Source organism: Cydia amplana, chromosome 4, assembly GCF_948474715.1.
Source record: "Cydia amplana chromosome 4, ilCydAmpl1.1, whole genome shotgun sequence".
Taxonomy (NCBI): Eukaryota; Metazoa; Arthropoda; class Insecta; order Lepidoptera; family Tortricidae; genus Cydia; species Cydia amplana.
In genome coordinates this window covers 6587939-6614505 of record NC_086072.1, presented here as the reverse complement: position 1 = coordinate 6614505, position 26567 = coordinate 6587939, and the positions used below count along the sequence as shown (strand labels likewise).

The 26567-nt window shown below is 36.8% G+C and overlaps 1 protein-coding gene across 1 annotated transcript; it reads left to right on the top strand.

The window, feature by feature from the left end:
* The first annotated feature begins 16619 nt into the window (after nucleotides 1-16619).
* LOC134647501 (uncharacterized) lies at nucleotides 16620-17501 on the top strand. The gene has a single exon (XM_063501852.1). It carries the CDS (start codon nucleotides 16620-16622, stop codon nucleotides 17499-17501), a length of 882 nt encoding a protein of 293 aa, XP_063357922.1.
* The last annotated feature ends 9066 nt before the right edge of the window (nucleotides 17502-26567 follow it).

Genomic DNA, 26567 nt, shown 5'->3' with positions numbered 1-26567 from the left:
GCTTCCCCCCTGCCTCACCCCGCAGTTTAGCTCAGTAGCGGCGGACAGAGTTGACTTCCATCGTACCATGTTCTTTTGTTGGGAATACCACTTTTCCAGTACCTTGATAATTGGTGGGGGCGTTGTTCGCTCTTCTAATTTCTATATAATGGTATATCTTTTCAAACACGATACGGCGTTGCGTTCTGATTCCGAGATGAGTGATGGCAGGCGGCTGACATTTGATCATGTACATTAGACGGTGCGGTGGTCAGTTCGGTTTGATCCGAGCATTGTGCAAGCGTGAAGCAAACGTTACGTGGCAGCTCGGAGCTCATCAATTACTCTCTTTGCACGCGACCGAACTAGCCACAACTTGGCATCATCTTGACATATACCAATCGCTGGTAGAACGCTGACAATTATTAGAACACTTTGAGGGAACCGGTGTAAGAGCGCTCTTTCTTCGTAGGTATATGTGTTTATACGTCTCGTATTACACTGGCTCGTCCAAGAGCTCGTCTCGCTCGCACTCGCGTACACAAATAGAATAGAATACACGGCATGCGCTGCGCCTGATCATCAGTTTATCACACAAATGGGTTATAATGTAATGCCACTTAGTCATTTGGAAGCGCCTCTAACAATCGTAATTTAATAATAAGTTACAAAGCATGATGTAAAGCTATTCTCGTTAGAGAACAGTACCGAAGCGACGAACACTGATACACGTTTGATTGAAAATGCTTTTTTATTTGAGTAGCTTATTTACTCGTACTTATTCCTCTTGTCTGGCCAAATGGCATGCCCATTTAAGTTTAAAATATAAGCATATATATAATATACCTACTTATGTGCAAGGTTGATATTCTAAATTTAAAATAAACTGAAATTCACCTTTGATTTGATCGACTTGGTATCGTAACTGACGTCAACGCTAAGTAATACGTCGATCCAAATCCGAATGCGTTTATATGCAATGCTTACGTCCACATAATCATCCCACATTAATCTGACCTGTAGGTATGCGTAACCTGTGAACATATGCGTCGTGGCGCGACGCGAGCGACTTGTACGTAGGAGTCTCAAGTCAATTGATAAATGGCATCGCGATTTGCACGGATTTACTTAATCATTTGCCAAGTTAGACAAGTGTCGATACTATTGACTCAATACAATAGCCGGAGTTATACAATACGGCGTTCCCACGACTGTGTGGTCTATGTGGACAACTTTAATGATTGGTTTATTCGTTCCACGTTACGTTGCATTTCCTAGATTGCTACAACAATTATTGCTAAAATGATGCTAGGTTACCAAATTGTGGATATTGGATTTCGCAGATTTCGATGAGTAACCAACTAGGTAGTCGTTACATAAAAGTTACCATTTGGACAAAATGCTAGAATGCTTGCATTTAAAAATATGATGCATATCCAAAGCCGCTATAAAGACCAGTACTTAGGTATTTGATTTACCAGAGACGCTCACGAAGAAACACTTTTAATTTAATCACGAGTAGGCAAGGCGCTTCGCTGGGAAGTCGACCGGCGCCCGGGGCAAGTGCCGGTTTATGGATCCGAGAGCTTTTCGATGTAACCATTAATATATATTGCCTTGTGAACAAAACAACATTTTACATATTTCTAAAGAGGTGTTTGTGCAACCTGCACTTTGAAATTTGATCTTTCGTCTACTCGCAGCACTCGGTGCACACGAAAAGAGCTCGGGGTCCGCTTTAGCAAATTAATTATGATAAGTTTTTATGAAAACCATCTGACTGAACTTCCATCCGTAAGGGAATTCGAACTAGACCTTATTTCGTTTACTCCTAGCTATAACGAATTAACTACTCTGTTTGTGTCAGCAGCATCATTCTATAAAGATTAATATCTAGGAGACTTATTTAATTTTTGGAATGAAAAAGAATAAATATTTCAAATATGTATAAATAATTAATTAGATAACAAAATACTTAATCGGAAACCTATGTAAATACTATTTATGTTAAAATTGGCATTTCACGCTACAATTAACATTTAGCGTATTAGATATAAAGAAATGTAAATATGTATTTGTCCTCGTGTGCAAAATAACTCAAACTAAATACCTACTCGTACTATACATATTTTAGGCGAAGATGACTCTTGTTGCTATGATGATAAATATATTTAAAGTGTTACCAACATCTTTACATTTTTGTGACGCCCAATCTTTATCTCTCATCTTGCATTTAAAAACTACATAAATAAATAGTGTAAAGTGGGCGTTTTTTTTAAGTTGTCCCCTATACTTTTTTTCAAATTTGGGATTTTTTATGTTATTTCTACTCAGAATCACGAGCTCTTTCTTCTTTTTTTTTCTCCTATTAGGATTAATAGGAGAAAAAAAGTGTCCCAAAATTTCCATACATTTTTCGATCTTTCCATTCCGCCACCGCCATACAAAGTCTATGAAAAATAAAAACCTTAGGACACTTTTTTTCTCCTATTAGGGTAGAATGAGCTCGTGATTCTGAGTAGAAATAACATAAAAAATTCCAAATTTGAAAAAAAAGTGTAGGGGACAACTTTAAAAAAAAACGCCCAAGTACGGATGTCAGTAAACACATGCACTCTTTGATTATTACCAAACTGTTATTATTAACGAGTGCTTCATTCATATTAGCAGATTAGATGTCGATATTATATGCTATGATGCTATGGGATACTATGATGCTATGGGAGAACCAACTTTTTTTCGCGAGTTCGGTTTGGTCACAGAGTAAAGGACGCTTTGTATAACCACAAAATTTACATATATATACACTCCACAAAATTTGGCACAAGGGTTGAAAAACAACCTGTAAATACTTATATGTCTATTAATCGAATGTTATATATAGATATTTACTCGTAGAGAGGTCCTTAAATAAACATTTAAATAAATAATTATGTAAAATATAGAAATGAAATTAATTAAGTACAATATATCAATTAAGTAATAATTAATAATTCAATAAAAAATAAAATATTGTAATAATTAAACTTTGGAATAATACTTTAAAATTGAAATGTTATATGTAAAGTATGCATGAAATGAAATTTTAATGTAAGTATTCAAGAAATGCAATTGTGAATTATTATGTTTGTTTATTAGGGAATAAAGATGCTATATTATTATATTATATATAGATATGTGTAAACGATAGTGTCGATAGTTAACACAAGCAGCCGAGGGCTCAGTATCGAGCCCTCTGACCCGCGATACCCCTGCGGAGGAGGACGCCCGACGCTGCGTGTCTAGTGCGCTTAGTACATTTCCGTTTTATAGTATAGCTATATTTATAACACGGTAAAAAGGGTATCCTAGTATATAGTCAAAACTACATTTGTCAGTAGAAAAGGCGCGAAATTCAAAAATACTATGGACGTAGATATGCGATATGCTGTGTTGTGTGGTAGATATAGTAACGCGTAGAAACATTTTCGTTTTTATTTTGATTTTTTTTATGGTTGATATGTTTTGTTTCAGTTAATCAGAACTAAATATGCTAATTCCTCCTACGTATTTGTTTTCCATTGTAAACACTCACTTAATGATTGTAAACAATAATAATACAATTTGCGACAATTAATTATCCTAGTTGCAGAATTTATGTATGACTTGCAGTGACTGTGCAGTTATTGATCAATATTGGTGTGATGAAATTAACTCTGAAGACCAGTGATAACATTATCACATTGTATAGAAATCTACACACAAAGTGACCAGGAGGCCTATTCTAATTTAACAATTTGTTATGGGTTTGATTTTGTTGTGATTCAACCTTGACGCTCGTCTTGGTGATTGGTAGGTACGCATTTCACGCACGACTTTCACTGCATTTCGCATGCACTAATCAGCATGTGCGATCTTCAAGGTCGTGTTAAAACAAGACTAAAACCGTAACAAATTGTTAAATTAGACTCTGCCTCCAGGAACATTTAATCTGGGCGAAAATTATTTATTTGCTAGATGAAAGAAAAAATTACACATGAATCCTGAATGAATCACGTTATAAAGGCGTTATTAGGTACTAATATGCATATATTTGTCCGTGTATAGATGCCATCGACCGATGTGTTTTTCATAAGAAAGAAACCTCAGTACCTCGACGCTTATTTACGAATATCTATAGACGACGGATCTCTATAGAAAAGTAATTTAAAAAATTTAATTACCAATTATTTAAGAAAATCTAAAATCATGCACGATAAATTTTTATAGTGGGCACACTTTAGGTACCTATTCAATCAATTTAGCCGTAGCCGTGCCAGTGAAAGCTGCTGATTCTAGAAAATTGTCAACGCCTCAAACACGTAGCAATCAATAATTACGAGTAGCGAGCAAAAACACACAATTCCGTGTTCAAATATCTCAGTACTCTCACTTGCATTAGATGCTCCGATAAACGAAGGATTAGGGTTCTGCCAAATTAATTTAATGGAACAAAAAAACTAATCAAGAGCTAATTTAGTCATATTTTCTATTGTTATATTGAAAGATAGTAATGTAAGAAAGCGTAAATTATGTAAAATTTTTTTATATTTTAAAGTAGAAATAATACTATTTTATGCAAAAGGTGAAGACATCGGTACGAAACCGTCCTCATTCACAAGTTTGTCTTTAATAAATGATATCTGACATCGACTTACTCTAGGTTATAAAGCTTAATGTTACTTGTACCTACAGATTTCATTAGTTTGAATTTCATAAATGTTTGAAAACGATGTTTTCCAAGAATGCACATAAACTTAACTAATAATTGTTCTACTACCAGCACCAAGTGGCTTACATTTTTCGAAATTGTTAATAAATACAACGATGACAACATAATTTACATATGTTGTTGCTAATGTTAAAGTTACCGTTGACTAGACATTTGAAATGAATGTAATATGATTGTGTAATGGGTACCCTTGATGGTATGAACACAAACAAACAAGATTAATACAGAGATATAAGAACAGACCTATGCCCAAAAACCGGCCAAGTGCGCGTAGAACTTCTTGAATCGTTCTTGAATCTTGATCATTATTGTATTTTTATGAACTTCGGAAAATCTCATAAAATTTTACGTTATTTCCGTTATTAAGTAATACCAACATAGTATAGTGGGCAGGGCAATAGACACGCATTTACACTTAGGGATTTCTTCTGCTATCCACCTATTGCGGTCGTTAACAGACGCATGGACGGTTAGACAGCAGAAGCTAAGTGATGGCACTCTTCGGGTCCCAAATTGAGAATCCCAAAATTGTCGTTGATTAGAGTACATTTCAATACTCGCCGCGAAGAACCGACATATCGACGCGACAGCTGTAATTAAGACATTAATTCGTGTGACGGGAAAAGTGACCGAACTAGTCCAGCCAAGTACATGTAATCTCTAGTAAGAACTTAAAGAAAGTGCCCGTTTTGTACCAACAAGTTACGCCGCTCGTTTGTCGCCCCCCGGTTTAGAAAAAGTGACATTGACGTGGATAAAGATTATTTGTTTTTTGCTGCATTCCAATTTTAACAGGCTATTCAGTTTAGGCATAACTACCGTACCTATTCTTTATCCCAAAACTTTTTGTCATCCAACAATATTATATTAAGTAAACACGTTAGAATGTAGCGAGTTTGTATATTAAATTAGCAGAAAGCAATAAACACGCATTGCGTTCAGTTTCGTATGAAATTTTGACGATGGGCCCAAACATTAAATAATTAACATAATGTATTTTTAAGCAGTAACCCAAGGTCGGTACATGGCAGCGCAGGCAAATTTTTACAATACATACAATAACGTATTTACCAAAAATATTGAATGTTCGAATAATGATATTAAGATCATATAATATGTATCTTTTTTGGAGATTAGGCAGCGTTTTTAATGTTCATATATTTGCCCGTGAGTGTAGATAAATTAAAACAAAGCCAAGCGGATGTTTTTAAAACTATTAATTAGGTAGCCTCAAAAACGACTACGTATCTCGTACATGGATCCTTGTAATAGTAGAAGTGTATTCACTGTCTGAGGGCCCGTCGGTGGTGATAAGACGGCGTATGTAGGACGACTGATAGCGTTCACGTGACTGTGAATAAATAATTATTAAATACTTGACTAGACTATGTTTATTTAACAATACTAATAAGCGGGATTTTCTGTTTAACCGCGATGATTAAGTAGTTGATGTTGATGGTAAAGTTGAGGTTACTAAGCTAACTTTGTAGAGGTGGTAACAATAAATTCAAAGTTATTTGCAATAATAATATTGATTCTACAAATGGAATCCAAAATCATAAACTGAAAAATCAATCAATAAAGGCAAGAAAAATCTGTTTCAAATAACAGGATTCTCAAATGAGTAGTCTTATTACGTTGGTATTGATCTAATGATGTTTAATTGCACAAATAAAATGTTTCAAAAATCGCAAGAAAACCACATCTTCACTTATATATGTGTAGGTATTTTATTGTGCGTTAACGACCGGAAAATATGTTGTAAAGAACCTTCAATTAAATTGTTACTTAATTAAATCAGTTCTAATGCAATGTTATTGGCGTTAGTTACCAAAATACCAAATTGGTCTAATTGTGTCATATTGTAATTACGAATTACAAACACAGGTGATAGTAACTATTTGCGACTAAGCACATAATGGACAAATTAATTGTTGGTATTAATTAATGTACTTAGATAATTTTCAGTAAGAAATAACTTGGGACTTAATCAAACGAACTTTATAGATGTAACGAATATGTTACATCTATGTCAAACCAAACTGTTAAATCACAAATATTAGGCAAGGTACTCGTACCTACAACCTACCATCAAATACCCATTTAATTCCTCTTAAGGCAAATATCCACTTTCCCTCCTCAAGTGCCTAACAAATGATTTTTATGTAACCAATAATTTGACCCCATTAGGTCTCATACCTAATGCACTTCAAATGCCATTGTTAAGTCTTGTCAAAACATGATTAGGTACATACCTATAGCCAACAAATTATTCATCACCGAAGAATGAGGCAGTGGTTAACTGAAGTTAAAGATACATAATCAGTGTTTTTTTTAATACTACATTTACCCGTAAGATTGGCTATCTTGTTGATTGATAGCAGCGTTAAATGTTTTGTTGAGTAGGTACTTTAGTATTTTGCTTATACATATTACCTAAATGATTGGGAAGTATATTCAAACCACCCCATGAATAAACAAATCCCGGATTCGACCGCTAAGGCTTGGCGATGCTGGTTATAGCATCCCCAGAACCAGGAGTGCTTAGAATCCCCGAGCGAGGACACTGGTAGGCTAAGAAGGGCTAAGGTAGGACAACTATAAGAATAGGACAGTGAAAAATTCTCGGACCATACGGTTTGTTAGATAGGTACTTACACCGAAACATTACATGGATCTCGCATGATTCAGTTTGCGTCTGGATTAAGCCTGAAAGTCTGTAACAGCTTCTTCCCCAAAGAAACACAACGTCGTTAAGAGCCAACAGGAGCTGAGATTTAAATATTTTAGGTAAATATACCCGTCTCGCTAACGGAAGCGGCTCCTGAAACTAGTGCGATAAGGACAAGGCGAAAAATCCTGCGTAAAAATCTCAAAAATCGAGGTTTCGTACTCGACTGTTTCCTCCTCCAAAACTTAACCAATCGTAACCAAATTTGGAAATCTAAATGATTATAAAATTATCTGTGTCGGACCGTTTTGCTTTTTTGGCTAATTGATATCAGTTTTGAATACCACGCCTCTCATTGCGGCATAGTCAATTAGGCCATTTTGGCCATTTTTGAAGGGCTCTAGCGCCTTAAAAAACAAAAAGACCAAAAAAAGCAAAACGGTCCGACACAGATATTGACAATATTAATCTGTGTTGAAAAAATCATTGCTCTAGCTTCAAAACCCACGGAGGAAACAGTCGAGTACGTTTGTATGGAGAAATGACCACTCCTGTTGGCTCTTAATATTTACCCAATTATCTCTTTGTCCCATTAACGGGTTTCTTTCCCTGTTATGAATAACGCGAACTAATAGGTAGTACTCGTTCAATAAAGATGTATGGGCGTGCCAATACATATTTATGAAGGTTAGATGATATCCAACTCGCCATAGTAGGAAGTAACTACTTGGTAATGAAATTATGCATAAGTATACTACACTCCTTACATATTTCAATAAATATTAGGTACCTGAATGAACACTTGCTAATAAAAAGGAGCATAAAAACAGCAGGTAATAGGAAGTCTAACAAGTAAATCATACACCGCTAATAAACAATATTGAAGACAGACTTTATATGACCTCGTGTAAATTATTTACTTATATCTAAATTGCTTATACAAGGTGGACGAAGCGAACCACGCTCTGGAAAGGACCACCAGGCAAACGCAGACAAGGACGACCACAGGCAAGATGGATAGATGACATAACAAACCACGTCTCTAGCAACTGGCACACCAAGGCTCAAGACAGAGAGAGTTGGCGCAAACTGGGAGAGGCCTTTACTCACGAGGAGGTCCGCTCATTCAAATAAAAATATAGTAAAAATATAAGGAATAAATTGTATTGTATAAATTGTATAAATAGATAACAGAAGTAACCTTAGTTTGTAAACTTTAGTTAGTTAAGTATGAGCTGGAATAAAAAGGCTTTTTATTTTTATTTTATTTATTATCTAAATTGCTAATGATAATCAAAGTTAATATTTACCTACTTTCCTCTACAGGATAGCTCATGAATAAAAATATGAAATTGTGGTTTTATCTTACGATGTATGTTAGATGTGCATGTGCATCCGAGGCACACGCCATCGCCACCGGTTTAAGTCCACTGGCAGGTGGCTTGGGTTCGACGACGGTGCCGCCCTTCCACACATCGATTGAAACCCCTTTTCTACCCTACCTATGTATTATCTACCCCTTTGCCTGTGTATTATGATTGTTATAATAAATGCCTGATTCACTGTATGTTAGATATATGTATATCAAGGAAACTGTTTGTTATAACTTTATAAGAATAAGAAATATAGCCGTGTATTACTTAAGACATTTATGGTCTTATTAAATACATTAAACTGGTTACTGTAATAGCATACCGAGCACATTCTCGCTAACACTATTTCTAAATGGACTACATATCATATACAAATGCAATCAACGTCGCGAGCAATTTAAATCGGATCAGATGCTTATCTAGAAAGGGCACCAATTTCCCAAGATATCTTAGACAAAAAGCCTCGCTAACTAAATGTCAGGGTCGGATTCCTCAACTCAATTGTTCTCATCACAGTAGGAAGTTCGGTTATTAAAACTCAACGATGCGAGCTATTGTATCTTCTTAACATTGAAAAGTGCAAGTTTAATGGCAGAATCGTGACCGACTCAACTGAAAGACGTTCATTCCTCTGACAGACAAAATGTGAGATCTTTATTAATAATTACGGAACGCTTAATCTTAACGGTTCAGTGACATAATGATGAGCACTCAACGTCATAGTACCTAATGTCAAAAGTAAAATTTCTTCACAGAACTTAATTTCGTTATCGTTTCGTTTTGACGGCCTCCTAGACTCCTAGCCCAGTCGGTAGTGACCCTGCCTTACGAAGCAGGAGGACCCGGGTTCGAATCCTGGTAAGGGCATTTATTTGTCTGTATTTGTTCTTGAGTTATGGATGTTTTCTACATAAATATACAGGGTGATTCATGAGACGTGAGCAGGACTAAGCCTACACAATCAGTAAATGTAAAAGAATCGTTCACCACAATATTTAAGTAAAACAATCACGCTTTTTTTCTGGTGTTATACTATAACACTTTAAACTCTCGCGTTTTGTACACATATTTAATTACACAATTTACACAAACGGGTCTACCGCGATATAATTTCATTGTTTTTACCTTTAATTCAATGAAATTATATCGCGGTAGACCAGTTTGTGTAATTAAATATTGGTGTTATTCTTTTTGGTAAGGACAAATTTCATTATCTACAAAACATTTAATTAACAAATATAAAACCTTTTTAACCGTTATGGCAGCATTTTGAGTATGAAGTAAATAAAATGTCACATTTCAGTGCGATACGATTTTTCAAAAGTAATCAGACTCCGATGACATTCAATTTGGCACTTGTTATGGATAAAAGAAAGAGGGTGACCATAAATGTCGTAAACAAATTTTAAACTTTTTTTTTAATTAGTGTAAAATAAATATATATAGTACCCACAACACAAGCCTTATTGAGCTTACTGTGGGGCTAGTATGTCGATTTGTGTAAGATTGTCCCACAATATTTATTTAGGCATTTATTTATCCTGGTTCTATCACAGTTTCGCGTCTTGTTTATTTGACCTATCCGTAAAATAAGCGGCTGTTTGCGTGCTGGCTATAATACGAAACCATCGATCAAGACGCTTTCTATAATTTTGTCTCTTATCTGGGTGCGTAGCCAACGTGCCATTCGTTAAAGCTCCGTAGCGAATGAAACGCTACTGTCACTGTCGCACCAATATGGAAGAGTAATAAGAATACTTGCTATACCCTTTATAGGGTGCCATGTGATTCAATGTTTTTATTGTACCAACTAAAATGTACCATGGTTCGCAAATAAACGATTTCTGATTTCTGATAGAGAAAGATGACTACACGCTACAGAGTTTTAATGATTGGCACATTGGCTAAGCACCGTGATGAGCTTAAAAGTTGTCACTTAGGTAGATTGACGATTGATTTGGTATTGACTTTTGCCGTTTTTAATAAATGCTTGAATAAAGCATTGGATCTTCGTTATGTTTATTTTGCAATCATCAAACACGCTTTCTTTTAATTAATATTGTAAGTTAATAACTGACAAGTGTGACCAAATATTAAAGATGTCGATCAAATCTTAATTATTACCTACACTCTTAAATATTATTCACGTGTAAAACATTCGTTTCTTAAATGCAAATGTGAACACTACGCAACACCGGCTGCTGACAATAAAATATATGTCTTCACGGCCCAGGCAGGTCAAATCAGTTAAACACTTCGGCGTGACATAAGACTCGATGAACATTTCACTTAATTACAGATGTACACAGCTTAAACCGTGAAAAATAACGTAGCAGCCGCTTTCAACATACACAGGGAAAGCGATAGATCGCGAGTTTTTCAAGACTTACGCCGGTATTCGGAAAACAAGATCCGTTCTAGAGAAGAGAACGATACGATATGTACTAGATATCTGGTAGTTTAGATTTCAACCAGATATCTTTTGCAGCTCAATTCGGGCAAATATCGTATTAAGATAGTTCCAAAATCGTTTTGAGATCTAAAAATACATAACGCGACGTTTTAGACATTGTGGATATCGTTCAAGAGTATCTCCAAAATCGCGGAAATTTGACAGGCTAGATCATAAAAATATCGTTGTCGTATCTTGGTGATGTCTAAGACATCTAATGGATATCTAGTTCAAAATCCGAATCGGGCCCACAGAGAGAAAACGATGGATCGCGAGTTTTTATAGTCAAAGGAAAGCACGATGACGCCGTTTATAGTGGGCTCAGAAGCCAATCAATAGTTACAATAAAAAATCATCAATCTTTCGGATTTCAAATTACTCATGCACTATATAATATATATGCAATGTCAACGAGAAGGGGTCGTGACCGGATTAGCCTTAGCGTTCTTAAACAGATGTAAGCAAATTAGAATACAATAGACTTTTGAGCACTTGACAAGTAATTAATAGGTAAGGTACTTAAATGACAGGCTAAATACAGACTGGTAATATTAACCATATAGGACACCGTGCTTTTTGAATGCACGTGTTGCACATGACTCAGCTCATAAAGTTATGTGGCTACTAATTGTTAAACTGCCATTCGCTCTGGATTGTAATATCTAATTAATTCTTAGTTAATACATCATAAATTCGTACAAGCGTATTATCATTTATCGTAGGTACTCGTTACATACGAAGGGAATGGCGTACTTATATCAAATGGAAATGGTCTTTGGCTCAAAATATGAACAGCTGTTCATTTTTATTTATACACCTGAAAATATAACCAAAATCAGGCGTGGTTCACTTCGCGATTTCGTCGCGTCGCTACAAGTACATGCGGCCCACACACCAATTTTGGTGTCTAGCCATAATAGTTGCCGCGCGGCGCTACGGAACGGACGCCTGCTCGCGCTTGCGCCACCTAGCGGTCATATCTGTCGTAATACTCGTAATAGACTCGTTTTGTTAGAGAGTGAAACTTCTGTACCTAGTACTATTATTTATTCTGTGCCAAAATTTAAAACTTAAGAAACATGGCTAAGAACACTCGGGATAAAATTATCTACGACACAAAAAAAAACTTAATGAAAATCGGTTCATCCGTTTGGGAGCTACGATACCACAGACAGATACACAAATACACAGACAGACACGTTAAACTTATAACACCCCTCTCTTTTTGCGTCGGGGGTTAAAAAGTAATAAACATTCAACTGATTCAACCTGCAATTGTACTCCTTATAATTTCGAAGACTATTTTAATAAAAAAAACTTCCGTGAGACACAGACATATTATTTTTTTTAAACGGGTCACTCACGTATTTTAAGTCGAAATCGCTCGACATTTTAACTCCGTACCGAGGAGTCTCATCAGGAGCTTGCGTTAACGGTGACGAACGGCGTCTGCGCTTTTAATATTGTATTTAATTTTGATGATGGTTAAGTACTAACATTATTTTTAAGAATGTACTAACAAATATAAGATCACTGTTATCTTTATTTGGTAAATAAATTGAAACTGAAATTAAAAAGATATACCTACTCCATTCTTAATTTGCGTCAAAACATGTATTTTTATTAAATCGGTAACAAAATGAATAGTTAATAGAGCGTGACCATGCTTGCTAATGAGATTTTCAAGGAACAAAACCACATTACATCACTCATCTTGTTTCAATTAACTTGTCAAGTTCAATTTGTCAGCCAAAACTCGTTGTATGGCTTGAACGACTGACTTCTTGTCCAGTCGCCATCAGATATATCGAAGCGGTCAAGGTGCTCACAAATATTTGAACACGCCTCCATTGTCAAGGCCTTAGAGTGCGTGTTCAGATTTTTTGAGCACCTCGGCCGCTCCGATCGATAGGTATATCTGATGGCTACTGTCCAAGATGAAACAAAGCGTGCCGTACTTACCATTTTTTGTTTTCCTAAAATATAAACGCAATAATGATGTGTGGTTAACGTAAATCGGTTATTCAATAATTTATCAATATCAATAACAAAACTTCCGTAAGACACAGACATATTTAAACGCAAGCTCCTGATGACACTCCTCGGTACGGAGTGAAACATGTCGAGCGTTTTTCGACTTAAAATACGTGAGTGACCCGTTTTTAATACTTATATTTAATTTATCAATATCCTTAGTTAAAAGGCTAGAAACATCCATTAAGTTCATAATTGATTGCAAATCAACAGCAACGATTAGCATCTTTTAATGTAGCCATTAATTAGATCGAAGTACAGTAGTTACGTGATAAGTATGGGCATTTTAGGTATGTCGCTACCTGAGTCGTGGTCGTGACATTCGTGCTAAGTAAGGTTTGTTGCCGGATGGCTACTTAACAGCTCATGGCATAACGATTCACGTCTCACTAGGCACCGCACCTCCGAATTGTACTAATGCTTCGATAGTTTACTAGCTATCCTAATCTCATTTCATAATACTCATACATTGAAATAAGCAACCTTGATACGTACTATGTAAAGTTCAGTTTCAAATGAACTTCTGGAATAGACAGGAGGTTGGGAAAGTGACGTATAGTAATGGTCCGTTGCCTCAACAAAAACGTCCTGCCGGAACAGTTCCATACAGTTCGCCTCACTTGAACAGACATAGTTCTTGTATGTTACACATACGGTAAGTTATTAGGTACTTCTTTTTGCGTTTAATGTTACGAAGCACAATTGATACTTAAATGGAGATGAACAGGCGTAAGTAGTAGAAGGTCATTTCATAATATTATTTTTCTAAATAGCTCGTGGTTTAAAACAAAATGTTTTATCGTAAGTGCTTCCATCTGAGATTTCACGGAGTCTTTACCTTGTCCTATTGTGTTCTTATTAGATTGGTACAACGTAGTACCTATGTAGCTATTTAATAGTCATAGAAATCAGTTTTTTTTTCGCATGTTTTAAGTTACCTATGAATTCTGATTATGTAAACTTGTATTATTTAGTTCCGTGATAATTTAGTTTATCTGTTATCAACTAATCGGTATGCATAAGTCCAATGATAAAAATGGTCCGTTATCATCGTCCGTCTGATTATCGGCCTATGTGTGGGTCGTCATATCCGCCGCGAGTGTGTGGTCTACAGCCACCGGTGCAGTATTTTATGGCCAACGAACGTGCAATCGACCACATGCTGTCCCAATGCGATTTGAATACTTCACATGCTCTTATTTTACAGATTTAACTTCGCAGTTGTTTTCTTTTGCTGAAGACCTAATTGATGGAAATTCTAAAAAAGGTAGGTATCCTGGATTTTTTTTTCTCAAATCTCAATGAAACAAAGGGCCGGGATTTGAAACCAGGACTCTGTTTTGAATTTATAATCGCCTGAACCACATGTCTTAATACCTGCTGTTTACTTAATTATTTACGTTGTTCGAACACGACCGCTCTACAATAGTACATCCTCTAGTAATGACATCACTTTAAGGCATTTATTTCAAGGTGTTTTCCACTTGCGTCTCGATAAAAAAAGAGTAGAGGAATGTCATTCGCCTCAACTGCGACCTGCGGCGGCCACGGCGCCGAACTTGTTTACAACCGGCCAGCAAGGGTAATTAAATAATCAATTAAAAAACAAAAACATTGTTATACTATACTGGTAAAATTGCTAAATTATTTTAACTCAACGCTTATTCAGGGTATAAGAGCTTATAAGTGTGTAATTTGCTTCGGAGTTGATGGGCCGGTTTTAAATGCCTTCTTAGCGGGAGGACGATTAATCATTCCTGCACAGGTTATCTATTTATTCTGAGTCAAATATAAGCTCGTCCATAGTATAACTTGATCCTTAGATAATTAAGCACTATGCCTAACCACAGGTCAAGCTTAGACTGGTGCGCATGAGGTAAGGTGGTTGACAAACGTTGCGAACGCACCTGTTGCACTTAGTGCAGTGGCTCGAGAGACGGGTTCACGTACCGTGCGTTTAATTTTAATTGATCCCATGTTAAAGGTTTAACGAGGGACATATATCAACTTTAGATATAGTACTCAAGATTAGAAGTATCAGTATTGCTAATTAAAGTAATATAAATTCATAATGCTGCAGGAATACTGGCATGATACCAACATTAATTGCTAATACAAGTAACTAACTAGGTAATAGTAAGAGAAGGGTGATTTTATGTTTGACATCAATATAATAGCAGTAATACTTCCTAACTAACTTCAATGGCTTAGCTTAGGCATATGATATTAAACGTTTAGTTAGGCCTTCGACACAAGTTCGTGCACTTCGAACTTGTGCCGAACCTGTGTCTATCGGTCTGTATACTGTCTTCTTAAACTGCGTCTGATTTATACTCTCGCTATATTGAATTAAGCCACATTGTTGATGGATCCAAAAATAATATTCCCGTCAGATCCTTCGGACAGGAGTAAACCAAATCAACAACGCCGCTCCCATGATACAGGATCGATTATCTACTTGTTTATTTCTCAAAATAGTCCGGTGAACGCAGAGCCTTGGTGCGTAGGCACGCGAGGAATGCACCGCCCGCACGACCCGGCGTGCCTTGATGACTCGTGACGTGACACAAGGGACGCAGGGCTTCATTTCATCCTACGATTGAATAATTTGCACTTGTCCTTTAAAAGATTGGGTTTTGATAACTATCCATAACTAGTATTACGAGCCAAATAGTCCTTCGTAAACCGTTTAAGTAGGTACCTAAATAGATAACCAAACGTATATTATACCTGTCCATTTTATCCATAGGTAAGTATATTTACTTGTTTGTCCATGGTTTCTCAATATGTAGAGCAAAATGAATAGTTTAACATATTTATAATATGTTTCTTTGAAATATGTAGCGCAAAAGGGATAGTTTAACATATTTAAAATATATGATATGTTATTTTTCTTTTCAATTCATTACATATTTGGCCACAACCACACTAGCCATAACCACAACCGATTGTAAAGTCAAGAATATAGAAACTTTCGCGTTAGACATTTATCATCGCCGCAGTCTCGCACCAGTACTGGACCGATGAATAGGAAGATCAATCTAATGTTATGAAGTGTACCGGACCGGAACTTTCACGATGCCTTGTGATGTTTTTGTAGGTATTTGATGAGTCTCTTATGGCCACATGACGTAACAATAGAAAAAAATATAACCTAACATCCTCTTGTTGAAGCGTGTTAACGATTAAAAGCAGAACCAAGTAGGTAGTTGATGTTTTTAAACCACTAAAATTGTCCACTACATAGTCACACGAATCTAGCCGCCGCGCCGCCATACAAAATGAAGTTACGCTCTCATTTCAGAACGAAGAAAGAACATTCTGAAATTAGTGAAAAGCCAGCGGAGTGGAGATTACAACATGTACAACCAACGCTATTGGTATAACCAGATCAATCATGTCAGATGGGGGGACAGTATTTCGGAGGGGTACAGGTTGGAGTGTGGCGTGAGACAAGGGGGGCTGAGCTCGCCCACACTCTTCAACCTGTACGTTAACGATCTGATTGAGGTGCTCAGCAGCCGCCATGTCGGTTGTCACATTGACGGGGTATGCTTCAACAATATTAGCTACGCAGACGACATGGCGTTGCTGAGTGCATCTGTTGGAGGTCTCCGCGAACTCATTAGTCTCTGCGAGCAGTTTGCCAGTAGTCACGGCCTTAAATATAACGCTAAGAAGAGCGAGCTAATGATTTTCAGAGCGGGGACTAAATGTCCGTCCGAGGTACCTCCTGTACGTCTCAGCGGGGTCCCCTTGAAGCGTGTTCACCGGTTCAAATATCTAGGCCATGTGTTAACGGACGACCTTAAGGATGACGAAGATATTGAACGGGAGCGGAGAGCGTTGTCAGTCCGAGCCAATATGATAGCCCGCAGGTTTGCTCGTTGTTCTTTTAACGTCAAAACTACACTGTTTCGTGCATACTGTACCACTTTTTACACGAGCAGCCTGTGGGTTAAATACACACAGAAGGCATACAACGCTCTCCGTGTTCAATATAATAACGCGTTAAGGGCGCTGCTGCATTTACCGAGGTTTTGCAGTGCCTCGGGAATGTTCGCGGAGGCGCGTGTGGATTGCTTTTACGCCACCATGCGCAAGAGAGCAACCTCAGCAGCGCGGCGTGTGCGCGCCAGCGGCAGCGCCCTGCTGGCAGTCGTCGCCGACAGGCTTGACGGACCATTTATGGGACACTGGTTGTCATTGCATGCACCAGTGTCCCATAACTGGACCAAATGATGTACCTACCTAGTTAAGTTAGATTATATAATTTATTTGTTGACATTTTCATTTTCATTTTTATTTTCATTATTTTGTATTGTTCTGTTAGTATATGTATGGTTTGTTATTGTGTCGTTTAATTACTTGTGTTATGTATTGTGTGATTTGTCTCTGTGTTGTATGGGTGAAAAGCCTGAAATAAATGATATTTTATTATTTATTTTTTATTATGGTATTATGTTTATGAATAGTGGATAATAGGCATTAGGCAGCCTTACTATACAAAGAAATGAGAGCGAGTAGAAGTTTTACATACGAAACTACTACTCAGTCTTTTTGATGTTTGTAATAATTATTATGAAAAGAAAACTAGTACTTACAGAGAAGAAATATCTATGACTGGACCGATAATATGTTCTAAAGTTCTAGACATAGATATACGATAATATTCATTCCAAGGTTGATGCACTTGACTTAAGCATGTCGTTTTAAAATGAGAGCGTAAGGCAGCGTCCCTTCGATTGTATGGGAGCGAATTTTTGGCGGCGGGTTCGTATGACTCTTAAACCTACATTAGTCGGTGTTACTCACTGTTCTTTTGAACACTAAGTGTTTCACGATGAGCATAAGTTGGGCGATATATGTTTCAATGAGTTGTTTGCACTTCGCCTGTAAATGGTCAGTTCTGTTTCTGTCATTATTATGCTAATTGAATTGTCCTCTGAACCGTGAGTGTGCAATAGGTACGACACGACGAGTCAGACTATCTATTGCATCAGTTGACATTGCATTTATTACCCCGTTTGCTGTATAAACTACACTAACTAGGTATATAACCATCTCCTTAGCTTCAGATTTGCATGCTTCTCAAGACATTGAAGAAGGAAATCGATCAAGGTCGTGTCACAGATTTAAACTACAAGATGGTCCAAAAATATGTACCTACAACTTTTTTTTCATGTGCATAATGTTGATAATTTTAACAAAGGGTTGCGTTTGTGTATCAAAGCCAAAGGAGAATATTTTGCAGATAATATGTTTGGTTTCAGATATATGTATGATTGCAGTTTTAATTATAAACGACGTTTTTTAAAAGAGTTGTAAGTTAGAAAATTATATGTGCCAGCCAAATTGTAAATGAAAAAATTAAAATTGTCTGTGGTTTTAAAGTTTTAATAAACCAGGAAAACCGGTGTGAATTCGGAATTTTTTGCTCGAGAACACAGTAAGTAGGTAAACAATTGAATCATTCAATTGATGTTACGGCTTTTATGCTTGGTGAAGGAGGTATTAGTAAGGAAATCTACATGATAGTTCCCAACCCCGTTTTTGTGTTGAATCCAATCCACGAATATTAAATACAATCCACGCCCCCTTTAATTTTTGTAGCTTTATAAAGCCAATACAAAGAAAATCTACTATTTTTCTTCACTTCACCCATTGCCGCTTCATTACGAGTAGAAGGCGCACCCTCTTGGTAACGACAGCAGCTTTATAATATTGTTCAATGGTATGTTATCAATTTGTCAGCGGTTCGACAGTGCCAGTGAAACGTGGAATATAATTAAGACAGCGAATTTAACACGGGCGTAGTATCGTATCATAAATTTGAATCGTGATTGCACAATATGCGTGTGTATATAAGGTGCAAGATACGAGGGGCGTTCAAAATATTCTCGGTATTGATATCTTACAACCTCTTCTAAAATTTCTTTCGTTACTGGCCGCTAAGGTTTATTCATTGACATTAAAAAAAAGTATAATTCGAAGCGAGATGTTCTTTTGTTTTTCTGCAATTGCTGAACAAACATGAACATCATGTGGGAATTGACAATGTTAACTAAATTAGAACATCCATGCGTGATAAAATTCTTGACAAAACAGGGTAAAAATCAAAAAACCATAAAAGAGGAAATGGATTGTGTTTACCGTGAGTCTGCTCCTTCTTTATCTACCATTCAAAAGTGGTCAAGCGAGTTTAAACGTGGAAGGGAGAGTGTTGAAGACGACCCTAGACCTGGCCGGCCTGTAGTAGCTACTTCACAAGAAAATATTGATAAAGTGGAAAAACTTAATTGGAAGATGGTCGAGTGAAGGTAAAATCTATAGCACAAGTAACCAATCTCTCTATTGGTACCGTACATGATATTATCCATGACCATCTTAATATGTCAAAAGTAAGTGCAAGATGGGTTCCGCGAATGCTGACTCGGCTTCAAAAAGACATGCGTGTAGCTTGTTGTTCCGATTTTATTGACCTGTGCGGTGAAAATCCTGATGAGGTGCTGCAAAGAATAGTTACTGGAGATGAAACCTGGGTTCATCATTATGACCCAGAGAGTAAACAAGAGTCCATGCAGTGGCACATTAAGGGTTCAGCTCATCCCAAGAAGTTCAAGGTCATCCCTTCAGCTGGCAAGGTCATGGCCACGATATTTTGGGATTGTGAAGGAGTATTACTGATCGATTATAAAGAAAAAGGTGTAAATATCACAGGACAATACTACGCTAACATTCTACGTCAATTAAAGGATGCAATCAAAGAAAAGCGGCGAGGAAAGTTAACCAAAGGTGTTATGCTTCTGCATGACAACGCCCCCGTCCATACTGCTCATATTGCCAAGGCAGCTATTGTTGAATGTGGGTTTGAAACTGTTACTCACCCACCGTATAGTCCGGACTTAGCCCCCAGCGACTTCTTTTTGTTCCCCAATCTTAAAAAGGATCTGCGTGGAAATAAATTTTCCGATGATGAAGCATTGAAGGCGGCAGTGGAGGAGCATTTTTACACCAAAGATAAAAAATATTTTTATGCAGGATTAAAAAAAATAATTGATTGATCTTTTAAGTGTATGAACATAGGGGGGGAGTATATTGAAAAATAAAAATATCAAACTTTTCGTACTTGTTTGTTTTCATTCTCATACCGAGAATATTTTGAACACCCCTCGTATGTACACATCTGGGCTCGTTATCAGTGGCCAGACGTCTATTTATACGATATACGAGAAGTACATATACTATAGGAACTTTACTATACTATCAATACATAGTATAAAACATAGTCGCTTCCCGCTGTCTGTCTGTCTGTATGTATGCTTAGATCTTTAAAACTACGCAACGGATTTTGATGCGGTTTTTTTAATAGATAGAGTGATTCAAGAGGAAGGTTTATGTATCGTATCAAGGTTAATTAAGAGAAAAATTTGTTCAACCGTGCGAAGCAGGAGCGGGTCGCTAGTACTACTACATATACTATACAAAACTGTTTACGTCTTCATTTTGAAGTTATAATACTGTACTTATTGCCAACTCGTATAGATTAGCAGAGGTACAAAGTATTCCATTATTATGTTATCAAATATTGTATCGAAATTACTAAAGTTCATCGACCAAAATATAAATGTTATACTAACAGTAGATAAATTGCGTCGAACATAATTTTACACATTACTAGTTCCAAAAAATCTTACCTTGAATACTATCTTGTCCTTCTCCATCTTATTGCAGTCTTTGCTAACTTATGTTCTTGGAGTTCTTCTGAAAATAATAAACGAATAAATTAGATTAAGTTAACTTTCTTAACTAAGATGTGCTAAGCTGCTTAGTAGTTTTGGTTTTGCTGACTGTACCTGTACATAAAGAGGACCAAATATTTAAACGCACTAATGAAACATGAAGCAAAGATATTTGTTTCAAACTTTGAAGTTATCAAATACGTAGTTATTGCATTGAGTTGTCATTGTCAAGGTTCATTCGTTTCTCGTTAACTGTCAATTAACGTTTTTCTAATTACCGACCCGAGCGCCGACAAGAATTCTCATTTCAAGTCCACAGATGACTTTGTCAAGTCTGAATTTGCCCAAAACGGATAAAAAAATAAAATAAAACTAAACAAATATTATGGGGCAATCTTACACAAATCGAGCTAGCCCCAGAGTAAGCTAAATAAGGCTTTTTTTGCATTAAGTAATAAGTTAATAACACTAAAGGATACCTTACACGTAACAAAAATTTGCACACTATGAATATTTACGTAACAAAAATTTGAGGCAAGAAATTTCTTTCTCTCTTTATGCTCTACTTTTCTGCAGGATAATTTATCCTGCAGAAAAATTAGAGCACACTGCAGGTATATAAACTCTTCCTCAAGTGTTTAATCGACAATGTTTATTATAAAGCGTCTTGGGTTAGCCAAATCACAAGCACCGCAACATTAAATGAATTATGATTCAGCGAATCAGCGGTCAGAAGTCCCTTATCCGTAATCATTGGTAATCGATCTAACGGCATCAAATGATATAACCTTTAATAGCGCACAGGCAAAAAATAAGCGTTCTATTGACACTTATGTCATCAATATTGCAGAACGTTCTTTAATCACTATTGACATCCTTGCATAATTTAGGGATGTATTTAAATATTTACCAATTCAGATTAGAAATAATGGAACTATTCGGCCCACGATTGTGTTAATAGCTGTAATTAACGGCGTGCGATACTCGCGAGACCACTCGACTCCCACGACACGACAAAGACACTATTGCCTATTGTCCATAGACTACCCCTCACAGGCTCCTCATGGTGGAGAGTTTCAAAGACAAGCTGTTTTTTGTACAATACCAGCCGTGCCGCCCAGTTTCATATATCCTATCCTAGCTACATCGTGTTACACTACAGCAGCACAGCAGTTTAGGTAATAGAGGTCTATTAGGACTCATTATGGTCGTAATTATAAATTCCTATGCATGAGTAGGTACTGGCATAACAGATCGCAAGAACAGGCTCCACGGTGCCTAGCCAAGGTGACATCGCTTACGCTACGATAACAGTACGCTTTGTGACTCTCTATCACTCTTCCATATTAGTGCGACAGTGACCGTTGCGTTTCGTTCGCTACGGAGCGTAAAAGATTGGCATGCTACACTACTACTATGGTTGTTAGCTAATGGCTACACGCCCAGGTCGTAAACGTAGTCACAGCCATAAAGACCGGTTGCATGTCGCTGAAACGTATGGTGAACTAGTCATCGTATATATGTATGCACCGTCTAATGGGTAAGTCATCTGTGCTATTTCCATAACGTAAGTACATAACAGCAAACCAATAGTATCACACGCATGCGATTTCTTAATTGCTTGCACTTATTAAAATGCAAAACTAGCAGCGCCCCGATACTTGCACTTACGCAAAATCGGAGCGTTTCTTAACGCTGGTTACCAATAGATTTTAGCAAACAACTTTCAGGAGCAGGGCAGGTGTACTGAAGCTAATCATTTTCACATTTCCATTGCCCGATTCGATATGATTGTCTAAGTTGTCTGTTGTATAAGTGAGTGTTAACTTCTGGTGTCTACGGCTTGTTGCATTGGCAGTTAATGAATTTCATTATGGACTAGGTATGTTGGGTGTTGAATGTAAGGATGAACTATGGTAGGTGGTATTATATTCTCATTAAGAGCCAAAGATACGGTCTAAGACTGTATTTTAACAGAGGCGGAGATGGAAGACGTGCGGGAATCAACCAATATATATTATACCTACCATTTGGTTGTAATCTGGCTGAACCTGATTGATGGATTTGTTTTATTTTTATACAAGGTACCAAATATAATTGAAATTGTAATATATACCTATAGTATATAGCTAAATAGGTGGCCAGAAATAGGTTAAAATGTTTACATACAGATAATACACAGTAGCATCATAAAGAATTCGAGGAAATTATTCTTGCGCAAAATATTCTTAGCACAGACGTTATAATTCCTAAGTGGTTAAGTTCCACTAATTACAAGCTACATATACACGCTCGCATATTCATGACATGACAAGATACAATTAGGTACGAGTAGTTTACTAGTGTACTTGGTCGATTAAATCTAAGAAGTAGCCGGAAGAACATAAACATGCCGCTATCGCTATCGATAACGAATTAGCATATTTCAAGCATTTTCCGAAGCTTCCTTCGTTCGTATTACATTCCATTCTATTAATGGTGGGTACCTCACCTGTGATAGTCAGTGAAAGTAGCTAATTATGAAATAACATAGGATAGGACGCGAGGTGAGTAGGTAGGTATGTTATGAAATTCCAATAAAGTATCTATCTACTTTGGAAATGCAGCCTCGTGGCTGCGAAAGGAATACAGTATTTAAGTATGCCTAATTACTACGTTTTCGTAGTTGTGTGCCATAGGTAGGTATTGTCTTTTTTGCATTTGTGTACCTAATAATAATTACCTATTAAAAACAAAATATCGTGGTTGGGAAACTTGACGATACTAGACTACCTACTATGTATGTACATATTTTGTTTTATTGGTAATTAACCATTGGCGAGAAAGATGGTTAATATAGCTGGTCAAACCATGGGCGTACGCACGGTGGGGCAAGGTGGGGCAGTTGCCCCACCCAGCCTGCTGTCTGACCCGAAGTTAAGATTTTTTTTTAAATTGGACCAAGATTTATAAGTGTATTTACTTCCGCCCCACCCCTTAACAAATTCTGGGTACGCCTATGGGTCAAACCAAATTGGCAGTAAATAAGAACAAAAAAAACTATACTCATCCTTTTCTTTTGGGTGCTAGTACTAGTGTAAGACAAAGCTAGTATGATTCTCTCTGTCTATGTTTGAAATAAGACAGTCCTTTGACAAACTATAGGTTACGTTATTGTCCATAGCATTCCATAGCGCGCCTTTGCAAGTAGATAAGTGCTTAATTAGCAGTTATGATTGCGATAAACATTTCATTATTGAACATTGCATACTAAAACACTTTCTCAGTCCCTTTTTAACCTAAGACATACATGCTTAACCCATTAATTATTCATCTTTATCGCACGTAGGTGAGATCTCATTAATAACCCGTAATTATGACACGATCGCCACGCTGTCTAACAATCGGGTTCATGCAAGAATCGGACACCCCTCATTACCTCATCGGACTATTATAATTCACAACGCTCACTGAGCGCAGCGACTGAGGAGAACCACCAGGGAACAAAATGAGCTATCAAAAACCTTCACGCATACTGCCTGGTTAAGGAGAAAAAAAGGGGGGGGTGATAGACTAATGAATGATGGACTATCGTCTTAAATTACCAAGCATTGCCAACTGCGCTTTGCGTGAAACTATTTAATTTAGTGACAGTGGTTAAAAACTGACAAATACATTGTTGAGGAAATACAAAAGTAATTTTACGCGGTTCAAGTTAAACATTGTTATAAGTTGTTTTACTGCCTGAATGCGAATCGGCTTTTTTAAAGAACTAGAGCTAACTCTGCAGCGAATTTCATAGCACAGAGTGTGGAAGTGTTATTTATCATTAAACGTCAAATGTCTATGAAATTTTAATTTTAAATAACACTTCCATAGTCTGTGCTGTCAAACACGCTGCAGAATCAACTTCGCCCGACTCTAGCCTTTTAGTTAGCCTATAGCTAACTACTACTACAGTAGTCAACTATCTACCTATACTACAACTGGACTATAGGTAGATAGTTAACTAGTAAATAGTAAGTTGATATCGATCTTGAGATGAGAAGGAGTTACTTAAGTGAAAACATCGTATTTTTAAAAAATCCACTCCCAGTGGAGACAAATGTATTGTGAACAACCAGCAGCTCGCATCACCATGCATAATACAATACGATGTCCGATATCTATCGATTTATCTCGGGACGTGTGCGCAGCCTCATTGCGGCCGGCGGCGTTACGTCACGTGATGTTACGGATCATTGTGCAATGAAGACGGACACACTGACGAGAGCGCGGTGTACGCATTACCAGTACCTGGGCTATGACCGCAAAAACGCAGTTCGCAAATTGCGGGAATTTTTCTATCACTCTAATTACGCTTTCATTGGAGTAAAAGAGAAAGATCCCCGCAATTAACGAATTTCGGTTTTCGCGGTAGCCTCTGCTTCATTTGTTTTCATATAGATTTAATTGGATTTATTTGTACCATAACCGGAATGGGTACCTACGCTAAATAAAGTGTCGTACTCAAAATACATACAGCGAGCTGCAAAAGTGCATGCCTGTATTGGCCATATTGGTGTTTCGCCTTTTCGCCGGAGTTTTATTGCATGAATTTCACATGCCAATCAACATTTCACAGATATGTTTACTTTGGCTACCAACATTCGGCAAATTTTCATTTAGTATCTTCCAGTTCCAGTAAACGCTATAAAAATACATGTACTTACAAATACAATGATTAAAAATCAACAACTCTAATTAAACTGGAATCTAAATAATTCATTTAAACATTCCTTTTTTTATAATTTCTTTAAAATCGATTTAAATAATTTACATAATAATTTATTTTTAGTTAGATTTAAATCATTTATATACTAATTTATTTTGTATTACACATGACATAAATAATCTATTTTAGGATTAGATTTGAATTAAATAAATAATTCATTACACTAGAATCGCTAATAATGTACCTATTGACTTACTGAGTGTACGCGGTCATGCAAGGTAATTTACAGCCATGCGTAGAGTCAATGCAAGATACTTTACTTTACAGCCATGCGATATGCGTACAGCCAATGTGCTGTTCAAAATAGTGGTGTGGCAGTGGCCTAATCCGCTCGTCAAGTTCGCGGTTACCGAACATGATATCCGAACTGACAACAATTGCACAGACATTGTTATGCTTTGTGGCAATTACTGAAATAATTGTGCAATTCTCCTGAAACATCTTTGGGTGCAATCGCCTACTCCGGTAGAGACGGGGGAGCGACAAAAGACGAATTGCGTTAGTACTTACAAAAGTTACAAATATTAATCAGAAATTGGTAATTTGTGATGATTCGCTACGCCAGCAAAGATTTGATCTCTGAAATAATTTCTGTATTACACTGATTACATAACTATAGGGTCTTTAAATCGACCAGTGCTAATTTCCGTAATTCCTAAATAAACAAATGGCTTTGGCAAGTGGCAAGTCTTAAATATTTACATAATGTAAAAATCATAAAAATGAGATTTATGACTTTATTTGTTTTACTGTGACACTGCATGTTTAATTGTGCTTGTTCAGAAAGTACGACAGAAATAACAGCGCGATAAC

Coding starts and splice junctions, on each gene's coding strand:
- LOC134647501 (XM_063501852.1), top strand. CDS start 16,620: ATGTACAACCAACGCTATTGGTATAACCAGATCAATCATGTCAGATGG.